This window comes from Stegostoma tigrinum, chromosome 20, assembly GCF_030684315.1.
Source record: "Stegostoma tigrinum isolate sSteTig4 chromosome 20, sSteTig4.hap1, whole genome shotgun sequence".
Lineage (NCBI taxonomy): Eukaryota > Metazoa > Chordata > Chondrichthyes > Orectolobiformes > Stegostomatidae > Stegostoma > Stegostoma tigrinum.
The window spans coordinates 19,873,686-19,885,948 of NC_081373.1; the positions used below are offsets into that span (position 1 = coordinate 19,873,686).

A 12,263-nucleotide genomic window follows, 5' to 3' on the forward strand; every position below is an offset into this window, starting at 1 on the left:
CGGGATTTGGGTTTGAAGACTGTACGGTTAAAGAGTTGTCGTAACAAAGTTTGACACAATGTTGGCCACATGAGTCTAACTGCAGTTCATTATACCTTCAACATTGCTTGTTTTTTTTTTGAATTGATAAAATTTAGGCGTAATCTAAAAGTTGTTAGTTAAATTAGAACTGATGTTTCAGGGTTTCTTGACACAATATTGGGGAGAATAGTCAGGGGACTCGCTGGATTTCATGACGACTTTTATCAAGTGTGAGCTTACCATCTGGTTTAAAGAGTGATACCCTGTGTCTCATGTAATGCGAATTATATATCACTAAGACGGTGCAAATTCTTGCTGGTGTCTACGTAGTCGTGCCTCATTCATATGGTCAACTACCCCAAACTAGCGGACATGATGCGTAAGGAAAATCGCGGCACCCCAAAACGGTCACAGCCAAATCGCAGGTGTCGGCCTTCAGTAATTTCTATGCAACACGCCCTTCCCGTCCTTGCATCCATCAGCCTTCGGGCCTTGTTCTTCAAAGATTGTATTTATTTATTGAAAGCGGGTGCCTAATCATAGGTGTTTGCTGTCGTCTGCTATTCCAGTTGTGTTGTGTTAAACATTGACACGCTTGCTTGAAGATGAATGAATTAGGAGCTAAGTCCTGTGTCCCTACAAATCTGATATTCATCCTTTGTAGGTGACAAATGCGTTGTGTATCCTGGGCGGATTCAAACAGTATTATGTTAACCCAGGAGTTTGTATAGCACAGTGGACGAATTAGGTATACTGTTAATATCTTATTCCTTTCTTTAACAGGGGGAAAAATAAAGGGTGTTTTGATTGAGAAGAATCAATTACTGAAGTGTCCTCTCATTTGAAAGAATGCATTGCTGTATTGTCCTGTTTGTGGTGGTAGATTTAGCAAAGAACTTGGGCGAGGTTTTAGTTGTTGCGAGAAAGTACAGCCAATGCGACTGTATATAAGGTCCACTCTTTACCAGGCCAAATCCGTAGCTCACTCGCTCGCTGAGGTGATTGGGATCCAACTTTCAAATTCATAGATGAAAACTTTTGTTAAATTGATTTAATAGTCCGTACACAAAGGGGTGACCAGGAAGGATTTAGTCCTGCTGTTAAATCGCTCATTCGCTGATTTTAATGTTAAAACCCAGGATACCCCAATTAAAATGTTTATTTTCGTGCTGGCAAAAATGGGACGAAAATATTTCATTTTTAAAGGTCATCAATCCCCCTCTCCCCTCCACGCACCCCCTTTCCGTAATCATCTATTCTCATTAAAACGATAAACAATGGTAAATCCCAATCCGTAGACGAGTGACAGCAAATAATTTAAGGTATCTGCTGGGGCAAGGAATGAAAGAACAATGAGAGATCGATCTTTGTGGGGGTTTGTTTTAAAGAAATCGGGAGTGGATTTCTTTTGAGAGGGACAGCAGCACCATGGTGATCGCGGACATTCCTCCTGTCGGTGAGCAGCGCTTGTATTGCGAGAGCTACGGGCGGAGGAGACCTACACTGGAGCTCCTCAAGCGGGCCCGGCTTCCTGTGAATGGGTTGAGTCCGACATGTGGCCTTTCACCCCGCCCTACGAAACACGACCATGCAAGCCACACTCGGCGAATTGTTTGTTAATAGTCCAATTAGATAATTGCCATCTTTCACTCTTTCCCCCATTTCCCATAAAAGAATGAATGCGGAGAGCAGCATGAAGAGGGCTTCTGCCCCGCGAGGTGACAAGCAGGACTGGAGCGTGCTCCAAGCAGCCATCCATTTACTTGAATTGATTCATTGTCGGATAATCAATGGTCTTATTGGATTATTGTCCATTCGAGGTACCCAGTATATTGTTGCCCTAACAATGAAATAACTGAGGTGAAACTTTTCATTTAGAGAATCTTTAGTTAGGATTTTCCGGACTGGCTGTTTCCTGTGGATATATTTTGAATAGACTTTTCTCTCTGTCTGTCTATCTGGGCAGTCCTAAAGGTGACTCAGGCTCACTGCTCTGACCGTTCAGTTCAAGGGACACCAAGCTCAAAGGAGTTCGGGCTTTAGAGATGGCTGCTTGCGGTGCTAATATTACACCATGAAACTGCTCAGAACTTTCCTCAAACTCTTAACTCTCTGACAAGTGTATTTTCTCGCATTTGAGACCAATCAGTTTACCGTATTTAGCTGCCTGATTGAAGGCGAGAACAGAAACCATCTATTAAGATCTGATATATTATCCAAACAAGCCTGTGTATTCAGGGGGTAACGTAAATGTCGGGCCGTAAAATTACCCATAATCAATTGAAACGGCGAGTGTGTACGTACTATGTGCCTGGTATTTGTAGATCTCCCACAACAGTAAATCTAGAAGTCTGCAGCTTAAAGCACTATGTAGCAAAGTGCTGATCATTTGGCATTTGGAGCCGGACAACCATAAAAGAACGACCATCGGTGAAAGCAGTGTTTCAATCGAACAGTCGGAAACCACCCTCGTTCAGAAAGCGAACTTTAACGAGAAAACAGCAGCTGCGACAATAATTTGTGCAATACCCCCTCCCCCCACACAAAAAAAAGCCCACAAATATTGTGGCTTGCATTTTTTTTGCACTACGTTTCACTAATATTCTTCAATGGAAGTCAGATGCAATCGAGAACCAATAATGGAAGCGGAGTCGAGCAAAGGTTTGAAGAATGGACTCCGAGAAGGAAAAGAAACCAGCTCGAATTCACGGGATTCTCACGGAAACCTCCGGAATTGTTTGATGCAGGACCAGCAGGAGACGTTCTCAGCTACTGCAGTCTCCGATGACTGCAATAAAACAAAATCTAGTAGTAGTGACCCGGACTATTGTAGACGAATTCTTGTTAGAGGTGAGCGCGTTTACACACACTCTCTCGCTCTCTCTCTCTCTGTCTTGCTGTTGTTGTTCAGTTTTAAACGGACTTGTCCCACTGGTTTGGCCCAGCTTGAGCTTCCTATGCACGATATAAAATACTATTTTACATTTAACACCACGTTGTTATGTACCTTTTACAAAAATGATAGCATGATCTGCAGCTTACTGTAAGCATCACAGGGAGGATGGAACAGTTTATTTTTTATTGGAAGCAATTTGCTTCGTGTTTTTCCTTGTTTAAGGTTACGTTTCTGAATTCTTCCAAGTGTAGGGGCGAGTGTTCGCATCAGAAAACTGTGCGGGATAACCTCTTTAAAAAAAGAAAGGAGTGACATCTCTTTTCTGTAATTTATCTTTTTCTTAAAAAATTGTGTCTGCTCGGGGCTCTGATTCCTGCACAACCCCCACCCCAACCGGCTTTAGCCAGCTGAGCTCTCTGCGTTGTTACTGTTTAGCTTGGTTCTCGATTACATCAAAATATTTCAATTTTGGGGAACTATTTTGCACTCATTAAAAATGAGCTCTATTAAAGGAAAGTAAGTTAGAGGTGTATCTCTGGCGAGTGAGGTGAATTTAGACAATTCATCGGAGACAGATGAAGTCTGATTTCCCTTCCTAACAATTGGCCAACGATTGGCAACCCAAAGACCGGATCTTCCTCACGCATCTATAATGGCTCTGTGACAAGGGCTTTAATAAACATCTTATAATTTATCGTGTAAAAGCTACAAATATTGGCAGTCGCTTCACGAAAAAGACAATCACTAATGAAGTTAACAGCTTCTTGACTACAGGCACTGTGATTCTAGGTTTGAACAGAGTTAATCTTGATACAGTTCGTGAACATACATCGTCATCATGAAAATATATTTTGCTCAAACCAGCTACAACGGCAAGCCTAACATAAAATGGCATTCATTCACAGAAGTGTAGTTAGCTAGCAACTAGACTTCAGCCCCCCGTTTTGTTTATTAAATATGTCCATTTGTTTATTTGACGTCAAAATTAACTGTGGGCCATCTGCACTCGTCTCGCTTCAGTTTAGGAATTATTTGTGTGATATAATTTACAATTATCACAGTGGATTCTGTTCATGGAGTGTGCTGGTCACTATGCATATGCATATGGATAAGCAGACGAGTGATTTGCATTGTTTACAAACACATTGGTTTACCTTCATTAATAGAAAGTTTAGTACAATTGTCCACGTTCTTTTTTTGAAAAAATGTGAAGGAATTGTAAAAAACTGTGAATTTAATTCACTTCCTTTAATGGTGAAGCGTTGTAATTGTTGCTGGTGTTTATATTACTGACTGAAAGCCGTTTCTCCTTGGTACCGAGTTGTTGTTTAAAATCTTCACTTTAAGTTCTATTATGTATTAATCTATTGTCCTGATTAACTGCTGTGGGCTTGTTTATGCTGTCAATAACAAAGAATAACAACACGTCTTTTTATATATATATTATAATTACTAATGAGACAATTATGCCGTTTTTAAAATTAACGAGGCAAGGTGAAGGGAAATCGAACACATATTTAATTATATATTTTACTTTAAAAATACTTCTTCGAAATTCAACAATTATAAGTGATCGTATTTTGATGTTCAAGTTTCCAATGGTCTCGTATTCAATAAATTCAAGTTTATCAGTTCCTCTGGGAAACTAATTCTCATCCATGTATTTCCGACTGGTTTCCGGATCAATTGTCGACGCAACCGACTCTGCCAGAAACGAAGTGTTCTGAAATGTAATCAATGTAAACCGAAATGTAATCACTTCTGCTTCCAGTTACGGACGCCTTGATATCCAGAAACAATTAATTCTTTACTAGTCATGCTTTAATTTTTCTTGCGATTCCATCGAAAGTACGACTGCGCTTTTATTTTATGCAAATCAAAGTTTGTTTGTCATCCTAATATAGTGTGCAACTAGGTATATCTTCCAATAATAACTGTGTTACTGTATTAAGAGTTCTGCTTGCTCATGTACGCTCCTTGGCTGTTTTGAGGGATAATCGCGCATCATGGATATTAAACAAAGGTAAATCTTTAAATCTCAACACATTCACAAAACAGGCTGCGCGTTCTAGTCATTTTATTTATCATTTCATAAAAACAGTCGTTTTTTTTCCGCTATGATCATCTGCAAGTTTTACTTTGAGTGGAATTTGGCAGTGTGTACAACTGAACGATGCACGTGAAGTGATGTAACGCGACCAAGGATATGTAATAAGGTTTGTAAACAACTTCGAAGCCAAGTGACCACCAGTTTGTTTCAAAAATCGTTGCTATATTAAATCGCTATATTTTGGTTAGTTTTTGTTGGAAATCCTTCAATATAGATCTCCAAACGTATCTGTATTTGATCCTATCATGATTTCCAAGCATAATAAACTGTCAGCTTTCATGATTTCAACCAAGCAATGCATGACGCGTTTTAGAGCAAAGGTAGGATCTTATGCCACTATGTTTGGAATGTAGCTTGTAATCTTCAACTGCCAAAATCGATATCAACTGCGCAATTTTGAGAAGGTTTGCTACTTAGTTACTTGCTGTAGCTATTTATTATTCTAAAGAAGTTTTATAAATGGAAATAGTTGTTACATTGTTTGAAGCGTAACGAACAATTGCGTTTCCATCCCGTAGATGCTAAGGGGTCCATAAGAGAAATTATTTTACCTAAAGGATTGGACCTTGATCGGCCCAAACGCACCCGAACATCTTTCACTGCCGAGCAGCTGTACCGCTTGGAAATGGAGTTCCAACGTTGTCAGTACGTTGTGGGACGCGAAAGAACGGAACTGGCCCGACAGCTCAACTTGTCAGAAACTCAGGTAGACAAAGATGTTCATTCACAAACTAATGATTGCATGGCCTTGTAGTTACTAATTGTTGCACTCACTTTCCTGAAGATACGGATTGCATATATTGGAGTAAATACATGTTACCTCCTCTATCAGTAATTCATTTTTAATGTGGTGTATTCATGCTTTCAAACACCGCAGCGCTGGCAAGAATTACTGCAATTTAGTTGGACGCAAACTTGGTTTCATTATTAAACCAACCATGACTAGCCCTGTCTGGTTTCTTAACAATCTTAAAATGTGTAGCCTATGTTAGTCAATAAAGATGATAACTCTTAAAATGTGGAATAATAGTGTTTTCAAAATATTTGCTTGGGAAGTGATTTGCCTCACCGTAAAATACCAGTACATTTGCAATCTACTCTGTCCAGATAAGTGAATTAAGTTTATTGGATTCGAATTGTAATTATTTATTAATAGGCGGGCTGTCCCAGTGATTTCAGGTGGAGGAAGTCCAGGGCTGCTGAACCAAATTATCTCTGTGAAGTATCGGGAAGACTAGAATTTTTCGACTTACGGTTATTGGGGATGTAAACTTGAGCTGTTGTTTCATATAAGTTTAGAAACTTCCATTTTGCAACTTCGTCATTAACTTATCCACCGGAGAATTTACTCGGTGTTACAGCATAGCCAGTATAATTGTCGGACGCTTTGTACTCAGAATCAGTGTTGAGATATCTGAGTAACCATCATGAAGGTGAATGGTTGGCGGTAGCTGGTTGTAACTGAGGAACAGTAAAAAAATGACATGAGCCTATTCAGGTTTCCGACCGTATTGAGTTATCAATTTCGTTTCAATATTTCCAAATATTTCCAAATATTCAGATGCACTGAATAACAGATAGGAGGCTTTAGTAAGTCCTAGATAACCGAGTTTGTTTATATAATGGTGTGTTAGAAGTAACATTTGAAAAAAATATTAACACTCCCAGGTTTACATTTAGTCTTAAACATTAATTTTTATTCAATTTACTTGTGTGCGTTTGCAATAACGTAAACTAGAATAGCCATCTTTAGGTTTGTGGCAGATACAAGTTTACATTGAAGCATTGGCCTAAATCTAACATGGGGAATATGTTACGTTACTTGTGTGTATTCATGTAATGCACTGTGTGTTCTAAAAACAGGTGAAAGTCTGGTTCCAAAATCGACGCACGAAGCAGAAAAAGGATCAAGGAAAAGATTCCGATGTTCGCTCGACCGCTTCCGAGACGGCGGCAACATGCAGCGTGTTACGACTCCTTGAACAAGGGAGGCTACTGTCCCCGCCGGGGCTATCTGGTCTCTTGCCCTGTTCCTCCAGCACCCTGGGCTCAGCTCTGTGTGCCCCCGTAGTGGGTCTTGGCACCACTCTGGGCACCTCGTCACTCACTGCGGGAACATCCGGAGCACCGACACTGACTACCACCCATCCCGGACACAATGTTTTTAGTATGCCGGTACCGTCTCTTCTCGGGACTGTAACCAACAGGCTTGCCTCGCCCATAACTGTAACCGGGTCATTGACCGGAAACTTGCAGGAATTGTCCGCTAGATACTTGAGCTCTTCCGCTTTCGAGCCCTATTCCAGGAACGGCAAAAGAGAAACGATGGACAAAAAAATAATGGACTGACAAAATCTTCAGGAAACGGCATTTTAACTGTTGACCCGCGAGACTAAATTTTAAAGAATTGAAAATTAATATTCACATAGCCTACATAAGTATGCTCAATTCCCAACTCGTTCAGTTTAGATTAATTTGTAAAGGCAGAATCAACCATCCACGACATAAATTGTGATGAAATCGTTAACTCTCACATTTGTTTTAAAGCGGTCCATACTGCAGCCCTTTAAATACTAAACATTACAGTAACTGGTAACTGCTGTATAGAGTTGGCACGCAACCCAAACAACTTAGTTTACAAAAAAAATCGATTATCTTTTGGCCTATTAAGTAGAACAGCATGATTTTGGATATTTTTGAATTGCAGCTTAAATGAGTCAGCCAACACCAACAAGAAAAACTTTTGTTTTAGGAAAAAGAGTTTGGTTTATTCTGAAGGATCAAAAAAAAAGTATTTGATGTTCATGTTTCCCGTTCTAGCTCTGTTAGGTACGTCCTGAATGGCAATTGTTCAGTGTCTGGTCTTGTATGAAAAGTGTATATCGTTTTGAACCTGTGCCGCCAAACTCCAGATGTTCTGATGTATAGCTTTTATCATAGTATAATAATTTCAAAGAAGCAAAATCTGAAACTGTATTTTATTGTAAATTATTGATTAACGTCCGTGATTAATAGACTAATGGCTTAATGAAAAGACGATGAGTGTATTTAAAGTTTAATAGAGACAAATGAAAGCCCTTGCTACTAACTTGATCTGTATTTTGTCGTTTGTTATCTTATGCATGTCGTAAGAGTGAAAATATACGTGAGCCTGAAATGTTAACAAGGGTGTGGTTTCTCATTCCTATCAAAAACAAGTTTAACTTGGAGTCTTGATGATTTGACAAGACCATACATGACGAAGCCTGTGTGTACAAATGCTTAAAATATTGTTAAGTAACAATATTTAAGACAGGGCACATCACAGTGGGCTTTAGTATTTAAAAAGATAACAACGTTAATAGCGGATGTCATTTGCGGCTGGTCATTCATGTGGTTTTTTTCCATTGTACCATATTAATTTAGGAATCACGTGATAATCTTGTTTTTGGTCATTATCAGTCATCAAACCCCACACCTACAAGATGGAAATTGCTAAATTATCTTCAATATAAAGTGGTAGCCACAATTATTGTTGTTAACGAAGATAAGCATATAATCAAAGAAGAGCCCGCTGCACCACTTGTTTTAACTATAGATGGGAAAGCATTAATCGCAAACAATAGGAGGTTTACTCATCTTTATGAAAAGGGACCCGGCCATTGAAATCAATAATCGTACAGATTCAAATAAAACGTTCTGATGTATGTTTCTATATATTTAACATTTTACACTATACACACACGCGTGATAGTTATGTACGGTTTATAGATAACTATGCAGAAATCAGAATTCAATATGAGTTTAATGAGCAAACGCATTTTGATGAGAAATAATAGTGTTCGGTGTGTGTTGACTCCCTGGTATCTGACGTCAGCCTCTTGTCCTAATCACCACAGTTACCAATTTCCAACACGCCAGTTAGTGCTCCAGCAGCTTTCAAATTTACTGAATATAAATACTGGCAGATGAGATTTTTAACAATTATTTAGAAGTGATACAAATATTATGACTCCAGCATCAGAATGTACCTAATATTCTTGTTTTCTTTAAAAGTAAATTCGAGGATTAAGTTGCAATAAACAGGATCTATTTTACGTTAACTGCCAAATGCATGCAAACTGGAAACGATTGTACTTCAATTTTTGTTGCTTGGTTCGGGAGTTATTAATTACAGGTTTTTAAGAAGGGGGAAGGTGACATTTTCTAATCAACATTTGATATTTTCACCAAAAAGCAGATAAGATATTTAAACTAGAAGTCCAACAGGTTGAAAGGACCGTTCTCAGCATCGCACTTTACCAGATATCTTGAAAGTACTCTGTATTTGGCACACGTGAAACTCAGTGAAGATTTGTGATTGCGAAAAAATAGAGGACATGTTTTTAACAGAGATTCCTACTGCAGTATCAGAGTTATTCAAAAGATTCTCCTTGGTTCAAACTACACATTTGAGATAAGTTTAAAATTGTACGCGGCATTTGTCCTGTCCAATTTGTTGCAAAGAGCAGCCAACCTTTACAAACAGCTATTACTCACATATTGTTAAGGACGCAAATTTTCGCGCTTTTTATGCCCGATTCCTTCACATTCAATGTTTTGTTACATTTGGGGATCGATTTTGAAAACTACGTAAAATTACAGGCAAACGTTAATTTAGCATATTTTAAATCATCTTCCTTCATGGATCCAAATGTTCTTTTGGGTAAGTTCAAATTAATGGGGGTGGGGTGGGGTGAAACTGGGTGGGGTGGTGGATAAATCACTTCATAGAAGAATAACAAAGAAATGAAAGAAAAACTACATGCAGTTAAACCGTGTAATTCCTTTTCATTTGATTTATGTGGGGTGTACCTGTTGCCTATGTCACAATATAGAGAGAAAAAAAACACTTTCTTTTTTGGTGCCAGTCTAGCCGCAATTCTAACACTATGGGAACAACTTAATGGCTTAATTCTTTTAATGACTGAGAAATTAGAGGTGAAGCTGTACGCGATTTCTGTCGCAGTTTGTAACCGCACTGTGACATACTAGCGTGTTCAAATTTTGCATTGATCTTATATTCACCCGTGCTAATATTGATTTATGTTAGAAGATTTTGTTCAGGAAGTTTCGAGTGCTGCGCTGAACGGAATTTCACACAATTTTCCTGACAAATGCCCGATGTTCATCGATTATAATACCATGGCACACTGAAACATTCACAGATCTCTAATTCTTAAATAAGATCCAGTCACCCGTTTCTCATTTGATTTACAACCCCAATTAATAGCCTGTCTACATTAAAGATCAATGTAGTCTAACCGAGAACTGAGTGTCTGTGTATGTGTATGCGTGATCTGACTGATGTCAATGCTTTGTCGAACAAACTTATACCGCATTGTAAAACTATAAATTCGCATTTGAACAAGACATTGGGATCTGTGGTTCAATTAATCAAACTAGAACCAGTTCCGGCACTTTGGATTTCACGTTGTTTAGTGGCAATATACGCTCGACTATTCAAACAATGCCACTCTCTGAATAAAAGCACATTAATTATATTGTCTATAACTAGTCAGCAACACGTGGTCCATAATGGACTTTGTCAAAGACTGAAAGACACTTGTTTAAATTTATATAATTCATTTTCAGTCTTGCTCGGACCCCCCTAATGCAGCTAAAAGGATCAATTTCTGATATAAATCTGTCCATGGATGCTCTATAGGACACTGGAAAATAATTTCGTTTTGGTAACCCGCCTCTCTTAAAATGTACTGTTTCGCGCACTGCTGAATAAAACAACTTTATATTTGTTAACAGTTTGACTGGACCCGCATGTACAGCAGGGCAAGTACAGAGGGGATGTGTCGCTGTAACTAGAATAGGATTGATCCGAACTGTATAGAAATAGAAGTCTTAAATCCATCGTACTTTCGCAGGTATTAACCACGAAACTTGTTAGAAACGACAATCTTAAACTCCGTTTATTTATTGATATGTACTTTATAAATTGCTGCGAATTTGTCCGCCCATTCGAAAACAAAAGCCCATGTTGGTGATTTCTACAATTTGCAAAAGCGGAGTCTGCCTGTAGTGTCTATTCTAGGGAGGTCGGAATTTATAACTTGGTGAAACGATACAATTTAATGTTGGTCGCAAACGTTTATTCTAATAATTGTTAGAATTATTGTTAGAATTTCGAGAGTCAAATTGTGATATAAAACAGGAGACTGCAAAGTTCATGTAATTGTTGGGAGCGAAATACGAATCTCCTCAACCCGCTTTCTCTCATGGGAATTTCAGCTTCCACCTATTGTGTCGCTTCTGCTCTGCATTTAGAAATATGTTTCCGACCTATGCCTTTTATGAATTACAGAGATTTCTAATACTGTTTCCAATTAAAATAAAGTTAAAAGATTATGAACGGGCAAATGTCTATCAAAAACAAAGACAAGCACTCAGAGACATTATTTGTTTCACGAAGACTGTTGTATTGACTGGTGTTTTCGATTACAATTAACATTGAGCTAAACATCTGGAAACCTTACGGCCTGATGCTTAACTACTTGGAATGTTATTGTGCTTTCTTCTCAAAGCAGCCGGTACTTTGGTAACGTGTGTTGCACTGAAACCTATACCTTTAGGTGACTGGTCATGTTTTAAAATCTAACGGAATTGAAGGTTTAATGAAGGACAAATCAAAACCTCACAACAGTCCATTTTCTCCGTTTTTTGAAGATTTGGACAAAGGAGGAAAAACGAAGCTTCTGAGGTCACGTACATTAATTATATCAGCGGTCTGGAACGTATTTTAGTTTGGAGGTAGTGTTTGAATATTTTCAACTTTTTCTTTGCAAAATGAACGTCGGTATCTTCTATTGGGAAATTTCATTTTATGAAAAAGAAGACCATTCATGCGTTATGCATGAGAGGACTGTTCGTAAACTAGCAATGATGGAAACCTGACAACTTTTCAAATTTGGGCCGTCAGCCTCTCTCAAATCAGGTATCGGGTAAAGTTCAAATTCAGCTTCACGCAAGGAATCCAAATGGCGTCAGCGTGAACTTTCTATGCCTGACATCCTTCAACCCATTTGATCTCCCACATTATAACAATGATGACACTTCTGAAATACTTCATTGGCTGTAGAGCGCTTTGCTCTGGCCTGTGGTGGTGAAAAGGCTTATGATAAAGGCAAGATTTCTCTCTCTGTGTCTTGAATGAGGTTGTCAATTTATTAAGGAGTAGTTTTGAGGTTTGTGACGAGGAGATGA

At 38.6% G+C, this 12,263-nt stretch overlaps 1 protein-coding gene across 1 annotated transcript; it reads left to right on the plus strand.

Annotated features, from left to right (window-relative positions):
* Positions 1-1,817: 1,817 nt before the first annotated feature.
* On the plus strand, positions 1,818-8,169 carry vax1 (ventral anterior homeobox 1). The gene is made up of 3 exons (XM_048551285.2): positions 1,818-2,871; positions 5,546-5,733; positions 6,891-8,169. Exons 1-3 carry the CDS (start codon positions 2,631-2,633, stop codon positions 7,374-7,376), a joined length of 915 nt encoding a protein of 304 aa, XP_048407242.1. The 5' UTR covers positions 1,818-2,630; the 3' UTR covers positions 7,377-8,169.
* Positions 8,170-12,263: the final 4,094 nt, after the last annotated feature.